The sequence below is a fragment of the Anomaloglossus baeobatrachus genome, chromosome 1 (assembly GCF_048569485.1).
Source record: "Anomaloglossus baeobatrachus isolate aAnoBae1 chromosome 1, aAnoBae1.hap1, whole genome shotgun sequence".
NCBI classification, from domain to species: domain Eukaryota; kingdom Metazoa; phylum Chordata; class Amphibia; order Anura; family Aromobatidae; genus Anomaloglossus; species Anomaloglossus baeobatrachus.
In genome coordinates, this window is record NC_134353.1 from 391458104 (window position 1) to 391482382 (window position 24279).

Sequence of the window (24279 nt, forward strand, 5' to 3'; positions counted from 1 at the left end):
CAATCTCAGAATCACCGGGATCCGTTGAAGCGTTCCAGAGTTATAACCTCATAAAGTGACACTGGTCAAAATTGCAAAAAATGGCCTGGTCTTTAGGGTCAAAATAGGCTTGGGGCTGAAGGGGTTAATGGCAACAACAAAAGCGAGTACACCCCTAAGTGAAAATGGCCAAACTGTGCAAAATGAGCCATTTACCCTCCCTGGTGTCATGTGACTCAGTGTTACAGAGTCTCAGGTGTGAGTGGGGAGCAGAGCAGGGGTGTTACATTTAGTGTTATCACTCACACACTCTCACACTGGTCACTGTGATAAGCAGTGGTGTCAGGAGCGTCACTGCCCATCACTCTTAAGAGCCTGGACGTCAGGGCTGTGGAGTCGGTAAGCCAAACCTTCGACTCCGACTCCGACTCCGACTCCTCAAATTCTCTTGCACCGACTCCGACTCCGGCTCCGGCTCCGACTCCGGCTCCGGCTCCGACTCCTACATATATTGCTTATAGTTAGGTGAAAAATTTATTGTAGTACATGAATATGTGTATGTGAACATCAGACATTTAATAATTTTTATGATACAATAATCAAGATATTTGGATAGAACATAAAATATATTTATTGGAATACAACTTTAGAACACAAAAAACTGTAATAAATTGTAAATATGTAATACACTATGTAATATACAGTAGATTACATATATATCTTGTGTGTGTATATACACTGTATATATATATATATATATATATATGTATATATATATATATATATATATATATATATATATATATATATATATATATATATATATATATATATATATATATATATATATATATTTTACATATTTACAATTTATTAGTTTTTTGTGTTCTAAAGTTGTATTCCAATAAATATTTTATGTTCTATCCAAATATCTTGATTATTGTATCATAAAAACAATTAAATGTCTGATGTTCACATTGTACTACAATAAATTTTTCACTTAAATATAAGCATTATACTAAATGTTATTATTTAGTAAAATATTCAGCACATTCTGCATTGCACTCCTGTCCCCAATTTATTATATATTTTAGGAGTCGGAGTCGGTGCATTTTATACCGACTCCGACTCCGACTCCACCAAAATGAGCTCCGACTCCGACTCCGACTCCACGACTCCGACTCCGACTCCACAGCCCTGCTGGACGTTCCTGACGTCACTGCTTATCACAGTCCTCGGGTCAGCAGAGAGCAGCCAGGACCAGCTACTGCTCAAAGCTCCTCGTTCTGAGTCTCCATTGACTTTGATTCTTGTAATGGAAGCACTGGATTACATCGGATGCGGGAACTTTATTTTCTAATAAACTGGTGAATGAGGGAGTCTCTTGTGTTTATTTCTTTACCTCTTTCTTTTTAGGTCTTTAAAGGGAACCTGTCACCAGATTTGGGGCCTATAAGCAGGGCGCTTTGATCTGCTCAGGGCAGATCAAAGTATTGTAGTGCGCCTGCGCAGGACCTCAATACAGTCGAGTGTGTGTGTATGATGTAGGATGCGTCATGCATGCCGGCTTCAAAACAAGGACACAGATGGCCGAAACAGGAGGCCTCGGTCCCACAGAACGGCACCACCCATCCGACTTGTCTGCACAAGGGCGACCTTCTAGGTAAGTATTATAGAGTGTATGTTCTACAGAGCGGCCTTGGCTCTTATATACAGCATGTTAGAATGTGTATATAAGAGCCCACTGGTGGTGGCCGCAGCCTATAGGCCGAAAAACTGGCGACAGGTTCCCTTTAAGGTTTCCATTGTGGACTTTTTTTTATATATTTTATAAATTAGTGAACAAGGGAGAGAGTTGGGGCAGTTTTTGTTTGTTTTTTTTAAATAAAGAAAAAATTTGTGTGTATGTTTTTTTTAACCCCTTCACCCTCCAGCCTGTTTTCACCTTCATGACCGGGCCAATTTTTTCAATTCTGACCAATGTCACTTCCTGGCTTAATAACTCTGGAACGCTTCAACGGATGCCGGGGGACTCCAAGACCGTTTTTTCGTGACATATTATATTTCATCTTAGTGGTAAATTGAGAACAATAATTTTTGAGTTGGGGGGGTGGGAGGGAATCTGATAACTAGCAAAAATTTCTAAACCTTTTAATTTTTATACCTTTAAACCAAAGTTATGTCACACAAAATTGTTAATAAATAGCATTTCCGACATGTCTATCATTTTTGAAACAACTTTTTTTTTCTTGTTGTTGTTCAGAAGTTAGAAGGGGTCAAAGTTTATCAGCGATTTCTCATTTTTCCAACAAAATTTACAAAACCATTTTTTTTTTTTTTCTAAAATGGACCACATCACATTTGAAGTGACCTTGAGAGGCCTAGGTGACAGAAAAGACCCAAAAGTGACACCTTTGTAAAAACTGCACCCCTCAAAGTGCTCAAAACCACATCTAAGGAGGTTATTTCTTTAGGTGCTTCACAGGAAATAAGGAACTATGTAAGGGAGAAATGAAAAATTTACCTTGTTACCACAAAAATGTTGCTTTAACCCCAGAGCTTTCAATTTTACAAGATTAACGGGAGAAATTGCACAAGTTGTATGGTGCATTTTCTCCTGTGTACGCAGATACCCCTATATGTTGTGGAAATCTACTGTTTGGGCACACAGCATTTCTGGGAAAGGAAGGAGTACCATATTGTCTGGAATCCTTAGCAGATGCCATATCACATGTGGAGAATCCAAGTTGCCTTAAAAGTGGAGATCCTCCACAAGTGACCCCATTTTGGAAACTTCCCCTCAAAAAATGTATATGTTTGGTCAGCACCTTGATTCCCCATGTGCTTCACATAATTTTCTAACGTTGAGCAGTGAAAGTGAAAAAATACATTTTAAAAAGACAAAAATGTTGCTTTAACCCCATAATTTTGCAAATTCACAAGGGTAACAGGAGATAATGAACCATATAATTTGTCGTGAAATTTCTCACGAGTATGCCAATACCCTATATGTGGGTGAATACTACTTTTGATTGATTGCTCTCAGTGAGAGAAACAAAATTAAAATGTTGTAGTTGTGATACCTTTTAATGGCTAACTAAAATAAAAAAATAAAATGATGTTACAAAGCAAGCTTTCGAGACATCTCAGGTCTCTTCCTCAGGCACGGTATGACAAAATATCTGAAGATACACTACTACTTTTGAGGCACAGTACAAAGTGAAGAAGGAAAGAAGCGCCATCTAGGAGTTAAGATTTAGCTGGAATGATTTGCGGGTGCCATGTCACATTGTCAGAGCCCCTGAGGTGCCAGAACAGCAGAAATCCCCCACAAGTGACCCCATTTTATAAATGTCACCCCTCAATGAATTCCTCCAGGGGTTGACGCTGTTTTTTTCATTTAATTATTGGCTAAATAGCTGTTCAACTCATGTATCTATCCATCTGCAAACACCTTTTACACCTCCAAATAATAATTACAGTGTCATGAGTTTTTTTTCCTGCTACGTGTCACACAGACAGGACCACACGGACCATTCAACAAGTGAGTTTCTTAGGCCGGTTTCACACATCCGGCTTTTCGCCGGTTTGGCGGATGCGGCGCATGCCAGTACAGTGTATACAGTACAATGGCAGCGCGACAAGCGCCAGTCACATGCTGTCATGTTACCGGAGCATGTGACCTGGAAGTTGCGTGTACTATATCATACTGTACTGGCGTGCGCCGAATCCGGCAAACCGGCGAAAAGCCGGATACGTGAAACTAGCCTTAAATGGACGAGTGGAAGGGGCCTTAGACATAGACCCAAAAATACACAACTGTACTAGAATCCACCATACTACACAAGCCTCAGTAAAAGGGGAAAACCTTTAAATAGTTCACATGTAGCCATAACAAAATAACTCACATTATTTGTGCTAGGTAAGTGAGAAATCCTCCTCTTCTGACCAGGAATCAATGCAGTTGAACTTTCTTGCAATTTCTCCACACTGGCATTGGGCTGATGAATAAAAAAAAATAAAAAAAAAAAATAAAGTCTGAAATACATCATCAAATGAACAAAACAAACAAATTCTTTGTGGTGCAGCAATGAGAAGCAGATAAGCTATTAAACATCACATACTTATTACATATACAGTACATTTTTTTTTTTAATTTAAAAAAAAACCCAAAATAACCGGTTTCAGAAAGTCCCTGTCACCAACTGCAGTTTATGATATACTGTGCTTTTCCAAAAATAAGACACTGTCCAATATTTTTTTGCCCCCAAAACAGCGCGCGCTGGATGTGGTGAGTATGTGATCTGATGAGTGATCCGATGTGCGTACGTGTGTGTGTGTGTGTGTGCGATCTGATGTGTGATCCGATGTGCGCGCGCGATCCGATATGTGCGCGCGATCTGATGCGCAATCCAATGTGTGCGCGCTCGATCTGATGCGCAATCCGATGTGTGCGCGCTCGATCTGATGCGCAATCCGGTGTGTGTGTGTGTGTGCGCGCGCGATTCGGTGTATGTGTGCGCGCGATTCGATGTGTGAGTGTGCGCACGCACAATCGTGTGTGCGCGCGCGATTCGGTGTGTGTGCGCGCTCCGATGCGCGCGATCTGATGCGTTCGATCTGATGTGTGATCCGATGCGTGCGCGCGCGATCTGATGTGTGATCCGATGCGTGCGCGCGCGATCTGATGTGTGATCCGATGCGTGCGCGCGCGATCTGATGTGTGATCCGATGCGTGCGCGCGCGATCTGATGTGTGATCCGATGCGTGCGCGCGCGATCTGATGTGTGATCCGATGCGTGCGCGATCTGATGTGTGATCCGATGCGTGCGTGTGCGCGCGATCTGATATCAGATCGCGCACGCACGCATCGGATCACATATGTGATCCGATGCGTGCGTGCGTGATCTGATATGTGATCCGATGCGTGCGTGATCTGATGTGTGATCTGATGTGTGATCCGATGCGCGCGATCTGATGTGTTGCGATCCGATGTGCGAGCGCACGAACTGATGTGTGGCGATCCGATGTGCGAGCGCGCGATCTGATGTGTGGCGATCCGATGTGCGAGCGCGCGATCTGATGTGTGGCGATCCGATGTGCGGCGATCCGATGTGCGAGCGCATGATCTGATGTGTGGCGATCCGATGACCCCCAGCGTCTCTCTGACGTTATAAATGTGGAACTCTTCAACAGATCCTGGTGATTGAGGTTTTTTTGTGACCAATTGTACCTAATGATAGCGGTAAATTTAAGAAAATTATTGTTTGCATTTATTTCTGAAAATATCAGAAATTTGGTGAAAATTTCGTAATTTTCAAACTTCAAATTTTCAAATATTTATGTCCTTAAAGGTAGGGTGTCTTTTTTTATTTTGTATTAATAATAGTGATTACGAAATAAAGTATGTTTAATACAAAATTAAACTCACTGTTTATTTAGTTTTTATTTAATTCTAGTTTTACTGAAACACTGGGGGATGCCATCTTGGATATGCTGTGAGTAACAACAGTTACCTCAAATACAGCAGCCCTTGTACATACAAGACAGTTGTCAGACTCCAACCCTATACTTAACACAGAGACAGCTTCTGCTGTGACCTGGATACGCCCCCTGGGCTGTCCAGATCACAGTAGAGGGAGGAGATCGGTGCCATCTTTGTGGAGCACACAGCGTATGCTGTGTGCTGCACTTTCCCCCTATCATACATTCGGGTTTTGTGAGTACCGGCGCCGGGCCACCACTACCCTCCCCCCGCCCCGCCACCGCCCCTCCTTCCCCAATGCTCTCTTGATTGTGGCTCCTGTGCCTCCTTTCTGATCGCCGTCATCTTCTGGTGACTGATGTGGATGACTACTCCTGTGCCATTCACATAACTGGCAAAATCTTGCACCTGCACAGAGACCTTGCTGGTTTGCGAGCCGTCAAGGTGTCTGCGCAGGTGCAAGATTTTGCCCGGTGATCCCATTTTAATGGAGAGATGATGCAATATATGTACTGCTGCACCATTCACTCTCTATAGTACCATTACAGATATCAGAGTGCTGCACTTGGTTCGTCATTGGCACACAATCCCATTAAGTATGAATAATGTAGTAATGTGCATGATAGACCACCTACTCATGGCCTATGGGAGTGCCAGAAATTGAGTGCTGTCCCTGGCTATTTTGGGCAGTCCTATAAACAAAGACTGGAGGGAAGGTTGAGCATAGAGAGCCTTATTCTTGGGATAGCTGGGGATCCCAACAGTCAGACCCTCAGCAAGTTATCCCCTATACTTTAGATGATATAATTTGATATTTTTAGAAATAACATTTTAATTCCATCAATTTGCTAATTCTTTCCCCTATCCTCTCCACCTTGATTATGTCGGATGTTTGCTCTGATTTTCAGAGCATCAATGTAGTTATGTCTGTACCACTTAAAGGCTCTGAGAACAACACTGTGCAGACTTACATAGTAGTCTTCTCCACATCATGTCACTGTCAGGAGGGAAGATTTACTGCTGTGTAATAAAATCAGTCAAACTAGAGCTTAAGCTCACCTGATCTGCATGTATTATGTGCGAAGGTGCCCGCTCTAGTCAGGGAAGAAGTTGTCAGGCTGCAAGCCCCTAACCTGCACTTGGAATGTTTCAAAGAGAAAGCGATAAAGGCAGACATTTATCTAAAAAGGAGGGATTCAGGGTCTCCAACCTGTCTGTCATATCTGAATATGAAGTGCAGAGGAGGAGAGAAGAAGGCGAGGGAGAAGTCGCATTATAATGACGCAGAGTGCTAGGCAGCAGAGGACAGTAGTTCCTCAGAGTCTGGCCACTTCAGTGTGAAGAAGTCTCATGTAGGGCCAATTCTAGGTTCCCTGCTGCCTGAGGCCAAAAATTTAGTGATGCTCCCTACCATCCAGTCTTTCACTTACCTAAAGGAGGAACCTGTCACCTGATTCATGCTGCCCAAGCCACAAGCGGTATGAATCAGAGCTTGGCTTCACCATTGGAATACTTCTCTTTGAGATGTGGTTTCAGAGAAAATAGACTAAAAATGTGGCTGTGGCCATAGTTGGGGAGAAGACTAGTTCGGCACTGTAATTGTACCCAGTACTGCTAGAGGAGGTTGACAGCTCTCTCCTATGTACACACAACAAGGAGAAACCTTTATACCACCAGGAGCAAAACAGAAAAGGAACAGCTGGGAGGGGAGGCACTAGACTAGTCACATCTCCGGCTAAGGTCCTTGGCCAGATATTCAGATAGAATAGCTTTCCTGATATGCCGGAGTATTTCAGAGAAAATATACTTGGCTGCAATCATGCAGGAGGGCTCGGATTCATGCTGTCTGTGGTTCCTTTAAATTAAACAGTCTTATGGGCTGTACAGCCTCAGGATTTATTTCCCTCCATGATTTATCATGGTAACCAAGATTTCCAGGCAGTATTCATCCACCATTTGCCATTTCCCCATTAACATAACTATGTATAGAGGTGCGTTTACAGCTGATAACCTGATAGGTCATTGATCAGTACAAACAGGCTGCCATTGTCCTTAGCAGTGCAGGGTCTTTTCATAAAGGACGACGCTCTGCTGAGAACCATGATGTTTTGCATGTTCATCAGGTGCATGGCAGCCTTTTTACACTGCAAGGTTAGTCACGATACGATTATTCCAAGAAATGCTCATTCACAATAGTTCTGCAGTACAAATAGAGCTAAACTCAGTTCTGCACAAGCTGCTTGGACTGGCTGCAGCGCTCCTGGCCCGAATTTCATAGCCTCAGATATACAGGGAGGTAAAAAAAAAAAAAAAAAAAAGTATCTGATACACTGGCGATTTTGTACGTTTTCTCACCTACAAAGAATGGAGAGGTCTGTAATTTTTATCGTAGGTACACTTTACCTGTGACAGACAGAAAAAAAAAAGAAAATCCAGAAAATCCCACTGTATGATTTTTACATAATGAATTAGCATTTTATTGCATAAAATAAGTATTTGATCACCGACCAACAAGCAAGAATTCTGGCTCAGACCTGTTAAAGAAAAACAATTAAGAAGCCCTCTTACTATGCACTCCTGTATAAAAGACACCTGTTTGTACTAGTTACTTGTATAAAAGACACCTGTCCACACACTCACACGCCAACCTCTCAACCATGGCCAAGTCCTAAGAGCTTTGCAAGAACACCAGGGACAACATTGTAGACCTGCACAAGGCTGGGATTGGCTGGACGACAATAGACAAGCAGCTTGGTGAGAAGAAAACAACAACTGTTGGTGCAATTATTAGTAAATGAAAGAAACATAACATGACTGTCAATCTTACTCATTCTGGGACTCCAAGCAAGATTTCGCCTCCTGGGGTAAGGATGATTCTAAGAAAAGTCAGGATTCTGCCCAAAACTACATGGGAGGACCTGGTCAATGACCTGAAGAGAGCTGGGACCACAGTCTCAAAGATTACTAATAGTAATTCACTACACAGTCATGGATTAAAATCCTGCAGGGTACGCAAGGTCCCCCTGCTCATGCCAGCACATGAATCAGGCTTGTTTGAAGTTCGCCAAAGACAATCTGGATCATCTAGAGGAGGCATGGGAGAAGGTCATGTGGTCAGACGAGACCAAAGCAGAACTTTTTGGTATCAACTTCACTCGCCGTGTTTCGCAGGAAGAAGGAGGATGAGTACAACAACAAGACCACTGTCCCAACCGTGAAGAATGGGGGTGGAAGCATCATACTCTGGAGGTGCTTTTCTGAAAAGGGGAGAAGACAACTGAACTGTACTGAAGGGAGGATGGATGGAGTCATGTATTGTGAGATTTAGGCCAACAACCTCCTTCCCTCAGTAAGAGCATTGAAGATGGGTCGTGGTTGGGTCTTCCAGCATGACAATGACCAGAAACACACAGCCAGGGCAACTAAGAAGTGGCACCATAAGAAGCATTTCAAGGTACTGGAGTGGCCTAGAGAGTCTTCAGACCTGAACCCAGTAGAAAATCTTTGGCGGGAACTGAAACTCAATGTTGCCCAGCAAGATCTGGAGAAGATCTATATGGAGTCGGCCAAAATCCCTGCTGCAGTGTGCGCAAACCAGGCCAAGAACTACAGGAAATGTCTGACCTCTAATAAGGCTGCTTTCACACATCCGTTTTTTGCTGAGCGGCACAAAATGGCTCTCTGCAGAAAAAATGCAACAGTTTTTTTTTGCCGCCGGTTGCGTTTTTCCCCACATAGACTTGCATTAGCGCCATATTGTGCCGCATGCCCTTGCGCTGCGTCCGTTTTTTGCCGGATGCAGCATATTTAGCCCATGCTGTTGCCGGATGGAACGCTGCCTGGCACGTTTTATGGTGCAGCGAAAAATACGCATGGCGCCGGATCCGGCGCAATTTACAATGCAAGCCTATGGACGCCGGATGCGGCGTCCTGTGGCAAAAAACGCATCCGGCCACCGGATGTATTTTGTTCCACCGCGCATGCTTAGTAGCAAGCCGCATCCGTCAAAACACGGACAGGCCGCATGGAAAAACTTATGCAACAAATCCGTTTTATTCGCCACATGCGTTGCATAGGTTTTTGAGCCGGATTGAGCCGCACTGCAAAGAAGGGAATTTTGTTTACTTACAGGGTAAATTCCTTTTCTTCTAGCTCCAATTGGGAGACCCAGACAATTTGGGTGTATAGCTTCTGCCTCCGGAGGCCACACAAAGTATTACACTTAAAAGTGTAAAGCCCCTCCCCTTCTGCCTATACAGCCCCCGTGCATCACGGGCTCCTCAGTTTTGGTGCAAAAGCAAGAAGGAGGAAAAGTTATAAATTGGTTTAAAGTAAATTCAATCTGAAGGAATTTCGGAGAACTGAAACCATTCAACATGAACAACATGTGTACACAAATAACAGCCCGAAGGGAACAGGGGCGGGTGCTGGGTCTCCCAATTGGAGCTAGAAGAAAAGGAATTTACGGTAAGTAAACAAAATTCCCTTCTTCTTTGTCGCTCCATTGGGAGACCCAGACAATTTGGACGTCCAAAAGCAGTCCCTGGGTGGGTAAAATAATACCTCGTAATAGAGCCGTAAAACGGCCCCTTCCTGCAGGTGGGCAACCGCCGCCTGAAGGACTCACCTACCTAGGCTGGCATCTGCCGAAGCATAGGTATGCACCTGATAGTGTTTCGTGAAAGTGTGCAGGCTCGACCAGGTAGCCGCCTGACACACCTGCTGAGCCATAGCCTGGTGCCTCAAAGCCCAGGACGCACCCACGGCTCTGGTAGAATGGGCCTTCAGCCCTGAGGGAACCGGAAGCCCAGCAGAACGGTAAGCTTCGAGAATTGGTTCCTTGATCCACCGAGCCAGGGTTGATTTGGAAGCCTGTGACCCTTTACGCTGGCCAGCGACAAGGACAAAGAGTGCATCCAAGCGGCGCAGGGGCGCCGTACGAGAAATGTAGAGCCTGAGTGCTCTCACCAGATCTAACAAGTGCAAATCCTTTTCACATTGGTGAACTGGATGAGGACAAAAAGAGGGTAAGGAGATATCCTGATTGAGATGAAAGGGGGATACCACCTTAGGGAGAAATTCCGGAACCGGACGCAGAACCACCTTGTCCTGGTGAAACACCAGGAAAGGGGCTTTGCATGACAGCGCTGCTAGCTCAGACACTCTCCGAAGTGATGTGACTGCTACTAGGAAGACCACTTTCTGCGAAAGGCGTGAAAGAGAAATATCCTTCATTGGCTCGAAAGGTGGCTTCTGAAGAGCCATCAGCACCCTGTTCAGATCCCAGGGTTCTAACGGCCGCTTGTAAGGAGGGACTATGTGACAAACCCCCTGCAGGAACGTGCGTACCTGTGGAAGTCTGGCTAGGCGCTTCTGAAAAAACACAGAGAGCGCTGAGACTTGTCCCTTAAGGGAGCCGAGCGACAAACCTTTTTCCAATCCGGATTGAAGGAAGGAAAGAAAAGTGGGCAAGGCAAATGGCCAGGGAGAAAAACCCTGATCAGAGCACCAAGATAAGAATATCCTCCACGTCCTGTGGTAGATCTTGGCGGACGTTGGTTTCCTAGCCTGTCTCATAGTGGCAATGACCTCATGAGATAACCCTGAAGACGCTAGGATCCAGGACTCAATGGCCACACAGTCAGGTTGAGGGCCGCAGAATTCAGATGGAAAAACGGCCCTTGAGACAGCAAGTCTGGTCGGTCTGGTAATGCCCACGGTTGGCCCACCGTGAGATGCCACAGATCCGGGTACCACGACCTCCTCGGCCAGTCTGGAGCGACGAGGATGGCGCGGCGGCAGTCGGACCTGATTTTGCGTAACACTCTGGGCAACAGTGCCAGAGGAGGAAACACATAAGGGAGTTGAAACTGCGACCAATCCTGAACTAAGGCGTCTGCCGCCAAAGCTCTGTGATCTTGAGACCGTGCCATGAATGTCGGGACCTTGTTGTTGTGCCGGGACGCCATTAGGTCGACGTCCGGCATCCCCCAGCAGCAACAGATCTCCTGAAACACGTCCGGGTGAAGGGACCATTCCCCTGCGTCCATGCCCTGGCAACTGAGAAAGTCTGCTTCCCAGTTTTCTACGCCCGGGATGTGAACTGCGGATATGGTGGAGGCTGTGGCTTCCACCCATAGCAGAATCCGCCGGACTTCCAGGGAGGCTTGCCGACTGCGTGTTCCGCCTTGGTGGTTGATGTATGCCACCGCTGTGGAGTTGTCCGACTGAATTCGGATCTGCTTGCCTTCCAGCCACGGCTGGAACGCCTTTAGGGCAAGATACACTGCCCGTATCTCCAGAACATTGATCTGAAGGGAGGACTCTGCTGAGTCCAAGTACCCTGAGCCCTGTGGTGGAGAAAGACCGCTCCCCACCCTGACAGGCTCGCGTCCGTCGTGACCACAGCCCAGGATGGGGGCAGGAAGGATTTCCCCTTCGACAGAGAAGTGGGAAGAAGCCACCACTGAAGGGAAGCCTTGGCTGCCCGAGAAAGGGAGACGTTCCTGTCGAGGGACGTCGACTTCCTGTCCCATTTGCGGAGAATGTCCCATTGAAGTGGACGCAGATGAATCTGCGCAAAAGGAACTGCCTCCATTGCTGCTACCATCTTCCCTAGGAAGTGCATGAGGCGCCTCAAGGGGTGTGACTGGCCTTGAAGGAGAGATTGCACCCCTGTCTGTAGTGAACGCTGTTTGTCCAGCGGAAGCTTCACTATCGCTGAGAGAGTATGAAACTCCATGCCAAGATATGTCAGTGATTGGGCCGGTGTCAAATTTGACTTTGGAAAATTGATAATCCACCCGAAATTCTGGAGAGTCTCCAGAGCAATGTTCAGGCTGTGTTGGCATGCCACTTGAGAGGGTGCCTTGACAAGCAGATCGTCTAAGTAAGGGATCACCGAGTGTCCCTGAGAGTGCAGAACTGCTACTACTGTTGCCATGACCTTGGTGAAGACCCGTGGGGCTGTCGCCAGGCCGAAAGGCAGTGCCACGAACTGAAGGTGTTCGTCCCCTATGGCGAAACGCAGGAAGCGCTGATGCTCTGGAGCAATCGGTACGTGGAGATAAGCATCTTTGATGTCGATTGATGCTAGGAAATCTCCTTGGGACATTGAGGCGATGACGGAGCGGAGCGATTCCATCCGGAACCGCCTGGTTTTTACGTGTTTGTTGAGCAGTTTTAGGTCCAGAACAGGACGGAAGGATCCGTCCTTTTTCGGCACCACGAACAAGTTGGAGTAAAAACCGTGACCCTGTTGCTGAAGAGGAACAGGGATCACCACTCCTTCTGCCTTCAGAGTGCACACCGCCTGAAGAAGAGCATCGGCTCGCTCGGGGGGCGGAGATGTTCTGAAAAATCGAGTCGGAGGACGAGAGCTGAACTCTATCCTGTAACCGTGAGACAGAATGTCTCTCACCCAACGGTCTTTTACCTGTGGCAGCCAGGCGTCGCAAAAGCGGGAAAGCCTGCCACCAACCGAGGATGCGGTGTGAGGAGGCCGAAAGTCATGAGGAGGCCGCTTTGGGAGCGGTTCCTCCGGCGGTCTTTTTAGGACGTGACTTAGACCGCCATGAATCGGAGTTCCTCTGATCCTTCTGAGGCCTTTTGGACGAGGAGAATTGAGACCTGCCCGCGGGCCGAAAGGACCGAAACCTCGATTGCACCTTCCGTTGTTGAGGTCTGTTTGGTTTGGACTGGGGTAAGGATGAGTCCTTTCCCTTGGATTGTTTAATGATTTCATCCAATCGCTCACCAAACAGGCGGTCGCCAGAAAATGGCAAACCGGTTAAGAACTTTTTGGAAGCAGAGTCTGCCTTCCATTCACGTAACCACATGGCCCTGCGGACTGCCACCGAATTGGCGGATGCTACCGCCGTACGGCTCGCAGAGTCCAGGACAGCATTAATGGCGTAGGACGCAAACGCCGACGCCTGAGAGGTTAAGGACACCACTTGCGGAGCAGACGTACGTGTGACTGCATTAATCTGCGCATGACAAGCTGAGATAGCTTGGAGTGCCCATACGGCTGCGAATGCTGGAGCAAAAGACGAGCCGATAGCTTCATAGATGGATTTCAACCAGAGCTCCATCTGTCTGTCAGTGGCATCTTTGAGTGAAGCCCCATCTTCCACTGCAACTATGGATCTAGCCGCCAGTCTGGAGACTGGAGGATCCACCTTGGGACACTGAGCCCAGCCCTTGACAACGTCAGGGGGGAAGGGATAACGTGTATCCTTAAGGCGCTTGGAAAAACGCTTATCTGGACAAGCTCGGTGTTTCTGGACTGCCTCTCTGAAGTCAGAGTGATCCAGAAACGTACTCATTGTACGCTTGTGAAACCTGAAACGGAATTTCTCCTGCTGAGAAGCTGACTCCTCAATTGTAGGAGCTGGGGGAGAAATATCCAACACCTGATTGATGGTCGCTATAAGGTCATTCACTATGGCGTCACCTTCAGGTGTATCTAGGTTGAGAGCGGCCTCAGGATCAGAATCCTGATCTGCTACCTCCGCTTCATCATCCAGAGAGTCCTCCTGCTGAGACCCTGAACAGTGTGATGAAGTCGAGGGAATTTCCCAGCGAGCCCGCTTAGGCGGCCTGGGACCGCGGTCCGTGTCAGAGACCTCACCCTGGGACCTATGGGTCACCCCAGGAGCACTTTGCTGCTCCAACTGAGGGGGGCCTGGGGTCAATGATTCAACAGTGCCCGGGGCCTGAGTCACCGGTCTGGACTGTAAGGCTTCTAGTATCTTAGCAGACCATTTATCCATACTCTCAGACAGTTTGTCAGCAAATACTGCAAACTCCGTCCCTGTCACCTGGACAGTGGTAGCAGGTGGTTCCACCTGGGCCACCAGTAGCAGAGGCTCCGGCTGAGTAAGTGCCACAGGGGCCGAGCATTGCACACAATGAGGGTCGGTGGAACCTGCCGGTAGTATAGCCGCACATGAGGTACAGGTTGCAAAGTAAGCCTGTGCTTTGGCACCCTTGCTTTTTGCGGACGACATGCTGTTGTCTCCTCAGAGTACAATCCAGGAGGGTATATAGCCAAAAATCAACAGTGTGACCGTACAGTGTAAATGTATAGCATATAAGCATATATATATATATATATGTACACTTCGGCACTCAGTGGGGCCAGCACCTCAGGTGCTGCTTACCGACCGCTCAAATCGGTTGTGTGATCACCAGATTCCCTGCCTGGGCCTCCCAGAGCCGTGTTGCCTCTCCTCTCCAGCGTCAGAAGTGCTGACAGGAATGGCTGCCGGCGTTCTGTGAGGAGGAGGGGGCCGTGGGCGTGCCCTAGAAAGTGCGGGAATCCGGTGCCCCACTGTGCTGAGTGAGGGGGGAGGAGGATACAAAGTATGCTCCAGCCCTCAGCGCTGACGTCCTGTGCAGCGTCCCGCCCTTCCCCTGACTGGCAGGCCTGGGGGCGGTAAAATGCGATACTAGGCCGCAAAAGCCGGGGACTAAAGTTATAAGCGCGGCCGGCAAATAAGCGCGGTCGGCGCGGTAGTCCCCGGCGCACTAACACACCCAGCAGTGCTGCAGTGTGTATGGCACAAGCGCTCATGCGCGGTCCCCCAAGGGGACACAGAGTACCTCACAGTAGCAGGGCCTTGTCCCTGACGATACCCGGCTCCTGTCCAGCAGATTCCCCAGGGGCTGTGGAGGGAGCACGGTCCCAGTGCCTGGAGACCGATTAGGATCCCACTTCACCCAGAGCCCTTAAGGGATGGGGAAGGAAAACAGCATGTGGCTCCTGCCTATGTACCCGCAATGGGTACCTCAACCTTAACAACACCGCCGACCAGAGTGGGGTGAGAAGGGAGCATGCTGGGGGCCCTGTTATGGGCCCTCTTTTCTTCCATCCGACCTAGTCAGCAGCTGCTGCTGACTAAGATGTGGAGCTATGCGTGGATGTCAGCCTCCTTCGCACAAAGCATAAAAACTGAGGAGCCCGTGATGCACGGGGGGTGTATAGGCAGAAGGGGAGGGGCTTTACACTTTTAAGTGTAATACTTTGTGTGGCCTCCGGAGGCAGAAGCTATACACCCAAATTGTCTGGGTCTCCCAATGGAGCGACAAAGAAAAACATGTGTGAAAGCAGCCTTACAAAGGTTTCTGTATTAAATATTAAGTGCTGTTTTCTATTGTATCAAATACTTATTTCATACAATAAAAAAACATAGTAATTATTTAGAAATCAGCAACACTGATTTTCTGGATTTTTTTTGGGGGGGGAGGGGGTGTTCTGTTGTCTGTCAGACATGAAGTGTACCTATGATAAAAATTACATTCTTTATAGGTTGGAAAAAGTGCAAAATCGGCAGTGTATCAAATACTTATTTTCTTCACGGTATATGACACTGTGGAGCTTGGGTCAGAACATCTGCAGCCAGTTCATACAATATGCTCTATACTCACTCGGACCGTGATACATAGAAGTTACAATTTGGCATAAGATGGGTTTACTCATAGCTTTTTTTTTTTTTTCTCAACATAGGGAGCCTGTTCCCTAAAAACAATTGAAAGTGGACAAAGGGAACCTGTCTGGTCCACGAATAGTATTAACTTCCAGATAAAGGGGTTAATTTGCAGGTTAATAGCATTACGAAGGTGCTGATAATGTACTTTATTATTCATTGGAGCGCCAGCTCAAGTCACGCAGGTATGTCAGTGCGGCTTCAGTCGCTGCTCACAGCATTGACAGTGGTGGCTATAATCACGCCCGGGCACTGATGAGTAGCCAAATCTGTACCGATGCACTACCGAGCGGATCAATCAGTTAGTGTCAGGCTACCCATGTTGCAAAGACGTGCATAGGCCAGGCAATTAAATGTCTTAAATTTTTATTTCTTCTTGCTATTAAAGGGAACCAATCACCAGGATTTTCGTATATAACCTAAAGCCAGTGCTATACTGGCACTATCAGGCTGATTCTATACATACCTGTAGTGGGCAGCTCGGATGTTTAGGACTTCAAATCCAAGAAAGTAAAGTTTGAAAGAAAAAAAATAAATAAATAAAAAATAGGCAGCTGCTTGAGTGACAGTTGCACTGGAGCAGATGATATATTCAGTTATCCCCTCCCTCTGTTAGAATTAGCATAAGTATTATACAAATGATTCACTTTGTTGCAGGACCTGTGTGAGGTCATACCCATGTGACCTGGTATCCAGCTTTGTTGGCTGAGGCCCCGCCCCTTCTGGTCACATGGGTATGACCTCACAGGTCCTAAAACAAAGTGAATCATTTGTATAATATTTATGCTATGTCTAACAGTGGGAGAGGAGAACTATGAATATACTAGAAGGTGGCCCGATTCTACGCATCGGGTATTCTAGAATTTACGTATTGTGTAGTTCATGTATGATTTTTGTTATATATATATATTATATATATAGATGTTGTTGTGTGTAGTTACCAAGTGTTTGTGTAGGGCGCTGTACATGTTCTGGGTGTTGTCTGGGTGTGATGGGGGGTGAGAGCGGTGTTTGTGTGTTGCGTTGTTTGTGGAGCGCTGTGTGTCTGTAGCGTTGTGTGTGTGTTGCGCGGTTTGTGTGTGTGTGGTGTGTTTTGGGGGGAGGTATGTTTTGTGCAATGTGTGTGTTGTGCGGTATGTGCGTATATTTGTGTGTGCAGCATTGTCTGTGTGTGGGTGTCTGTGTAGGGCAGTTGTTTGTGGTTCCCAGTGTGTGTGTGTGGTGTGGTGTGTTGTGCAGTGCGCGTGTGTGTGTGTGTGTGTGTGTGTGTGTGTGTGTTGGGGGAGGTGTGCACTTCCCATCGTGCTCCATCCCCCATGCAGCGCACTCCCCATCGTGCTCCATCCCCCATGCTGCGCACCCCCCATCGTGCTCCATCTCCCATCCTGCGCACTCCCAAACGTGCTCCATCCCCCATGCTGCGCACTCCCAAACGTGCTCCATCCCCCATGCTGCGCACTCCCCAACGTGCTCCATCCCCCATGCTGCGCACTCCCCAACGTGCTCCATCCCCCATGCTGCGCACTCCCCAACGTGCTCCATCCCCCATGCTGCGCACTCCCCAACGTGCTCCATCCGCCATGCTGCGCACTACCCATCGTGCTCCATCCCCCATGCTGCGCACCCCCATCGTGCTCCATCTCCCATGCTGCGCACCCCCATCGTGCTCCATCCCCCATGCTGCGCACTCCCAAACGTGCTCCATCCGCCATGCTGCGCACTCCCCATCGTGCTCCATCCCCCATGCTGCGCACTCCCCAACGTGCTCCATCCCCCATGCAGCGCACTCCCCATCGTGCTCCATCCGCCATGCTGCGCCAGCATCAGCCTCTCTGTCCCCAGCATCAGCCTCTCTGTCCCCAGCATCAGCCTCTCTGTCCCCAGCATCAGCCTCTCTCATCCCAGCATCAGCCTCTCTCATCCCAGCATCAGCCTCTCTCATCCCAGCATCAGCCTCTCTCATCCCAGCATCAGCCTCTCTCATCCCAGCATCAGCCTCTCTCATCCCAGCATCAGCCTCTCTCATCCCAGCATCAGCCTCTCTCATCCCAGCATCAGCCTCTCTCATCCCAGCATCAGCCTCTCTCATCCCAGCATCAGCCTCTCTCATCCCAGCATCAGCCTCTCTCATCCCAGCATCAGCCTCTCTCATCCCAGCATCAGCCTCTCTCATCCCAGCATCAGCCTCTCTCATCCCAGCATCAGCCTCTCTCATCCCAGCATCAGCCTCTCTCATCCCAGCATCAGCCTCTCTCATCCCAGCATCAGCCTCTCTCATCCCAGCATCAGCCTCTCTCATCCCAGCATCAGCCTCTCTGTCCCCAGCATCAGCCTCCCCATCCCAGCCTTCCCCAGGATCAGCCTCTCTCCTCCCAGCCTCCTCCAGCACGCCATGCTCCTCTGCCGACACTCACAGATCCGATCGCATACACTCACACACACAGACACACACCCGATCGCATAAACTCACACACACCCGATCGCATACACTCACGTACACACACATTGACGATATTGCACATACGCGCTCATACTCGCAACATCCGGAGATACCACATGCTTCTGGCCATGTGATCATCCGGCAGGTCCTGGAAGGTCACAACAGCACAGTATCGAGGCCGAGAAGCAAGCGATATCGCCGGATGCTGTGAGTGTGTGGATGCGATGTGTGTGTGAGGTGTTTGTGAGAGTGTGATCTGATGTGTGTGTATGTGTGTGTGCTGTTATGTGTGCGTGTGGATCTTCCGCCGCTGCAGGACCTTGATGTGCTGGTAACTATGCTAGCATGATTACCAGCTGGTAACTATGCTAGCATGGTTACCAACGTATCCCGTCCCCCGCTCGCACGGGAGCCCACACCAGCATACGGCGGCAAGGCCAGCAATGCGAGGGTAAGTGTCGGTTGGGTTGGCGGTGTACGCTGATGTGGGCTCCCTTGGCGAGCGGCCAATCCGTGTGGGGGGCGGGGCCATGGCGAGCCCAGCGACCAATCAGCTTTGTGTCACCGTAAGGACACAATGTCACCGTAAGGACACAATTTTGGAGCATGACAGACAGACAGACAGTCAGAATAAGGCAATTATATATATATAGATTATCTGCTCCATTGCAACTGTCACTCAACAAGCAGCTGGATTTCAAAACCTAAGCATCAGAGCTGCCCACTAAAGGCATGTATAGAATCAGCCTCATAGTGCCAGTATAGCACTGGCTTTAGCTTATATACAAAAATCCTGGTGATTGGTTCCCTTTAAATTAGCTAAAAGTATACAATAAATGTTAGCACTTCTACCTCTTTAGTAAATAAATTATTACTGATGTCAATTACTTACAAATAGGTCCACATCACCAGGCACACAGGAAAGTCTAACATAATAATGAACCTAAAGGCCCAGTCACACACAACGACTTACCAGCGATCCCGAAAACGATGAGACCTGATAGGGATCGCTGGTAAGTCGCTGGGAGGTCGCTGGTGAGATGTCGCACAGTCAGATCTTACCAGCGATGCAGGAACGATACAGGTCGCAGTAGCAACCTGTATCACGATCTCAGCAGTCACTGTGACCCTGTCACACAGTGTCAAACACAGCGATGTGTCCTGCCCAGCAGGACATCGCCTTTGAGGAAAATTGCCTGGACCATTCTGCAACGACTAGAGATCTCACAGCAGGGGCCTGATCACTGGTAATCGTGACTCAGCTGCGATCTCGCTAGCGATCTCGTTATGTGTGACAGTACCTTAAGACATGTAAGCTAAAAACTCTTAATCATTTTGAACTATTCTGACTTTCCAACATATATAGTAATGTGAATCATCAATATTCTGTGCTTGTAGCTGAATATTACATTTCTATTTCTCAGTGCTTCATTAGTCTGCTGTATATAGCCACATACGAGCTAAGGATCTGGCATTTCAATATACATTTGGTTACCTGTTTTCCCAGTCTCCCCTTGTCTTCAGTCTTAATGTCGTGAGACTCATTGAAGACTCGGAGACACTCCTCCATTGGGTCTATATCAGAGTCTGAATCAAGTGAGAAAGTGTCGATGTCAGGAGACTCCACAGAGACAGAATCTCTCCTTGGGGCCACTTTGCTTTTAGGTGTAGACTGTTCATCTTTCTTAGACGTTAACTTCTTTTGCTTGCCAGATTTTCGGTTTTCTTCCTCATCACTTGTCTCGTCACCAAATAAATCCACATGACTTAATGCTCTTCGACTCTTTTTAGCACTGCAAGACTTTTTTGATTTTTCTATTTTTTTGGCTTTATGCCCTCTATTTCTGTTGTCGCCATCTTTAGTGCTCGGGTCTTTCTTTCTGGATGATGTATTTTCACTATCCTTTTTATTTTGTTTGATTATTGGAGTTTTGGGGAGAGACTCTAAACTATCTTTTATATTTTCAGTCTGTTCACAAGGAGTCTCGTTTTTTTTGGGCTTAATCTCCTTTAGCTTGTCCTTACATTTAGCATCTCCTTTTTCCTGTTTCTTCTTATTGTGGCCTTTTGAAGATGCTTTTTTTTGTTCTTTAGCGATGCACGTCTTCTTATCGGAGACCATTGTCGAATGCTGACTTTTTATACATTCGGTCTTCTCATTCTTCAGCTCTAAAGGGTTGGGTATTTTTTTAATGGGCTCTCTGCATTTTACAATATCTTTCGGAGCTGCAATTTCTTTTTCTGTCCTTAAAGATAATTGTTCAGTTCCACACTCTGAAGATTTTAACAAAGTCAAGGAGCTGCTCTTTTTATCAGAAATCAGAGGTTTTCCTAGCTTAGGGGAACACTGTGATGGAGAATCATCTTCAGAGTCTGAAAAGGTAGCTTCAACCATTATTTTAGGGGTCCGATTGCACACCTTCTTGGAAACAGGGGCATCACTTTGATCTTGGCTATCTGTTCGACATCTTTTAGTCTCTTTTTTAGGGTTGACTTTGCTTAAATGTCGAGCAGAGTAATTTGACATGGGATCATATTCCAAGTCTGTGTGAGGTTTGGAGTTATCAATGACATACTTATTACTTCTGTACCTAGAGAAATTAGTTATTGTTGTTGGAATGTACTCCAAGTGACGGCGCTTACTTTTATTATGTTCTTCGTTATCTAAGCTATATTTACACGGCTTTACCGACGGAGACGCGGGATTTGGCTTGTAGCATAGAGCATTGCTTCCAGAACAACCTGGATCATATTCAAAAGAAAAACGGCTTTCAGATTGCAAGGAATTTTTTGCATTTTGTGAGGCAAGCAGTTCTTCATACTTTCTCCGTTCCCTTTCCATCTGACCCTGGACTTCTTCAATCGCTTTGTTGACCCTTTCCAGTTCCAGGATATGTTGGCTGGGCTTTGGAAGAGTTCCCAAAAAGTCCTTATCCATACAAGGTGAAACAGCTGGAAGGTCAGGACTGTACGGATCATACTCTGAAAAATATATTAATTTAGGTAAAACGTTAAAACAAAAATATACGTATGAAAAATAATTGTAATTTTATGTATAAAACTATATTCCTAATAAACACAAACTTCACATTAAAGTACAAGATTTTTTTATTTTTACTTTAAAAAGGTACTTCATACAATTCTGAACAGTGATTGAGAATCATGAAGAATATTTCAAAGCCTCTCTTTTGTCCCTCATTGGAAGGGTTGGCTACCTATAGTCATTTATGGCATGTCCAGTGGATACGCCATAAGTGTTTAATCGATAGTAGAAGCTGGGGAGACAAAAGTCCAGATTGGGTATTACCCGGGTGGGGGTCAGGTGGTATAAGGCGGGTGTCACTCACCTGGTGTAGTTGTGAAAGTCACATCTACTATGAAGACATGAATTGGCTGCTACAGATCATCAAGATAAAATAGTGGAAAGGAAGGGGTTAAATACCTGAAATATCTTTTCCTAAAGGAGCTTCCCTACTCCGAAACACATAGAATAAAATTACTTCTTGTCTTCAATGAACCTTTGAAGTCCTTGCTGTACGGTAGTAACCCCTTCTAGAGTTGAGTGAGCACCTATTTGTACTCACTATACGCATAACAAGTACTGTATCCTACTCGCGTATTCATTCCGCATAGCGTGTGCAATGCAAGTCAATGGCGAAAACGCGCAATGTAACAAGTAACTTGAATTCCACACTATTCGCTACTCGCTAGTATACTACAGCATTGGGGTTACTCGTTACATTGCGAGTATTCCCCATTGCCTTGCATTGTATACACTATTCGGAATGAATATGCAAGTATTAGACAGCACTCATTATGAGTATAGCGAGTACAAATACCGTGTTTTTTCAAAAATAAGACACTGTCTTATATTTTTTTTGCCCCCCAAAAAAGCACTGGGGCTTATTTTTGGAGGAGGTCTTATTCTTGGAGAAACATGGTTGGGGGTAAGTTTACCCCCAAAAAAGAAGACCCCCCCCACTTCCCAGGAGACTCATACTCACCAGACCAGGACGTCTGCGTGGTTCCCAGGTGATCTCCGGTCGGTGCTGCACGCCGTCCTACCCTGCTGCTAGCTGACACACACAGAAGATCCCAGACACACACAGCAGATCACACACACACAGCAGATCACACACAGCCGATCGCAGGCACACACAGCCGATCGCAGTAACACACAGCCGATCGCAGTAAAACACAACCGATCGCAGACACACACACACACACATACATCACATCCAGCACTTACGGCAGCAGGGAATGAGAGCAAGTCACGTGTCTGGCTGCAGGTCCTGTTCGTCGCGCTGCACTGCACTGCCTCTCAGGATTCTCGCAGCGAGAAGAGATCGGCGTCACTGGATGAGGTGAGTGTGTATGCGATCCGATGTGTGTGCGATCCGATGTTTGTGTGTGTGTGTATGTGATTTGATGTTTGCGTGTGATCTGATTATGTGTGCGATCTGACTGTGTGCGATCCGATGTTTACGTATGAGATCTGGTGTGTGTGTGATCTGATTTTGTGTGTGTGTGTGTGATCCCTGCAGGTCCTGCTGCTTGGCGTCTGGTGAGTGTAATTGCCGGGTGCCGCTGTGTATAATGAAGTGTCCTGCAGTATCTGTAACTTATTTAGCTGCACGGACACTTCATTATTGATCCGGGTCTAGGGCTTATTTTCGGGGGAGGGCTTATATTTAAGCCTTTCTCTGAAAATGCTGAAAATCCCTGCTAGGGCTTATTTTTGGGGGAGGTCTTATTTTTGGAAAAACACGGTAGTTAGGTACTCGCCCAACTCTAACCCCTTCCTTTCCACCATTTATCTTGATAAATGTACAATCAAAATGCAATTGTTCGGCTGTATTCAGAATGCCCCTCAGCAGTGAATAAAGAAGTGTACATCCTCAGTAACCTTGCCCATCTCTGTGCCTGGAACACCAGTATGGCCAGCCGGAAAGATGTACTTTCTGGCAAATAGTTGCAGCCTAATGCTTGTGGATAACAACCTTACTATTTTTAGATAAACGGCCCATATCTCCAAAGTGTACCAGCAAAACCTACATCATTACTGAGACGGTATCAAAAACAGCTGTAATCACATGGCCGATATTGCTCTCACTTCATTCCTCTTGAGCCACTCTCCAAATATTACCTATGAATTTTTAAACACCCAAAAGTGAAAAGCTGGATCTTTATGGGAGACTTCGAGCCCTTATAGTATATTGAAACCATTCTCCGGGTGATGCATGACTGCACCAATTCTACTGAAATTCGGATCCCTCAGTGGGCGGCACGGTGGCTCAGTGGTTAGCACTGCAGTCTTGTAGCGCTGGGGTCCTGGCCTCAAATCCCACCAAGAACAACATCTGCAAGGAGTTTGTATGTTCTCCCTGTGTTTGCGTAGGTTTCCTCCGGGTTCTTCCGGTTTCCTCCTACACTCCAAAGACTTACTGATATGGAACTAGCTTATGAGTCCCAATGGATGAGGATATCTCTGAAGTGGTATGGAAGTAATAGCGCTATATAAGTGAGTAAAATAAATTAAATCCCGACGTCAGGTATGTGTCATCTTTCATGGATTTGCCAATAGGTGTCATCTGTAGAGCCCTTGTTTGGGCGCTGTAGTACAGCCAGGCATCAGTGCCATCAGTTTTATTTTTGAGGATGCTAGAAAATGTAAATTTATATTTTTTTAAAGCACAGGTGAATATTAGAAAACATCCAAAACTGATCCTTCCTGCTGCCCTCAAACTATTAAAAATCCCATTCAGGAAGCTTGTTAAATTCTATGAAGCACCCAAAACGTTCAAGGTGTTGTCTGGGTATAGGTATGTGATGAATGACCGACAGGACAGGTCATCAATAGCACATCTTTGGGTGTTAGACACCGG

General features: G+C 46.8%; 1 protein-coding gene across 2 annotated transcripts in view; it reads right to left on the bottom strand.

Annotated features, from left to right (window-relative positions):
- The window catches only part of REXO1 (RNA exonuclease 1 homolog), a 203595-nt gene that overhangs the window by 173854 nt on the left and 5462 nt on the right, over window positions 1-24279 (bottom strand). For both annotated transcript variants that reach the window (XM_075352558.1, XM_075352557.1), the window contains exons 2-3: window positions 19890-21376; window positions 3888-3980 (exon numbers count right to left, since the gene is read on the bottom strand). In XM_075352558.1, the coding sequence (XP_075208673.1) occupies window positions 3888-3980; window positions 19890-21376 (1580 nt within the window). The remainder of the gene's footprint in view (window positions 1-3887; window positions 3981-19889; window positions 21377-24279) is intronic.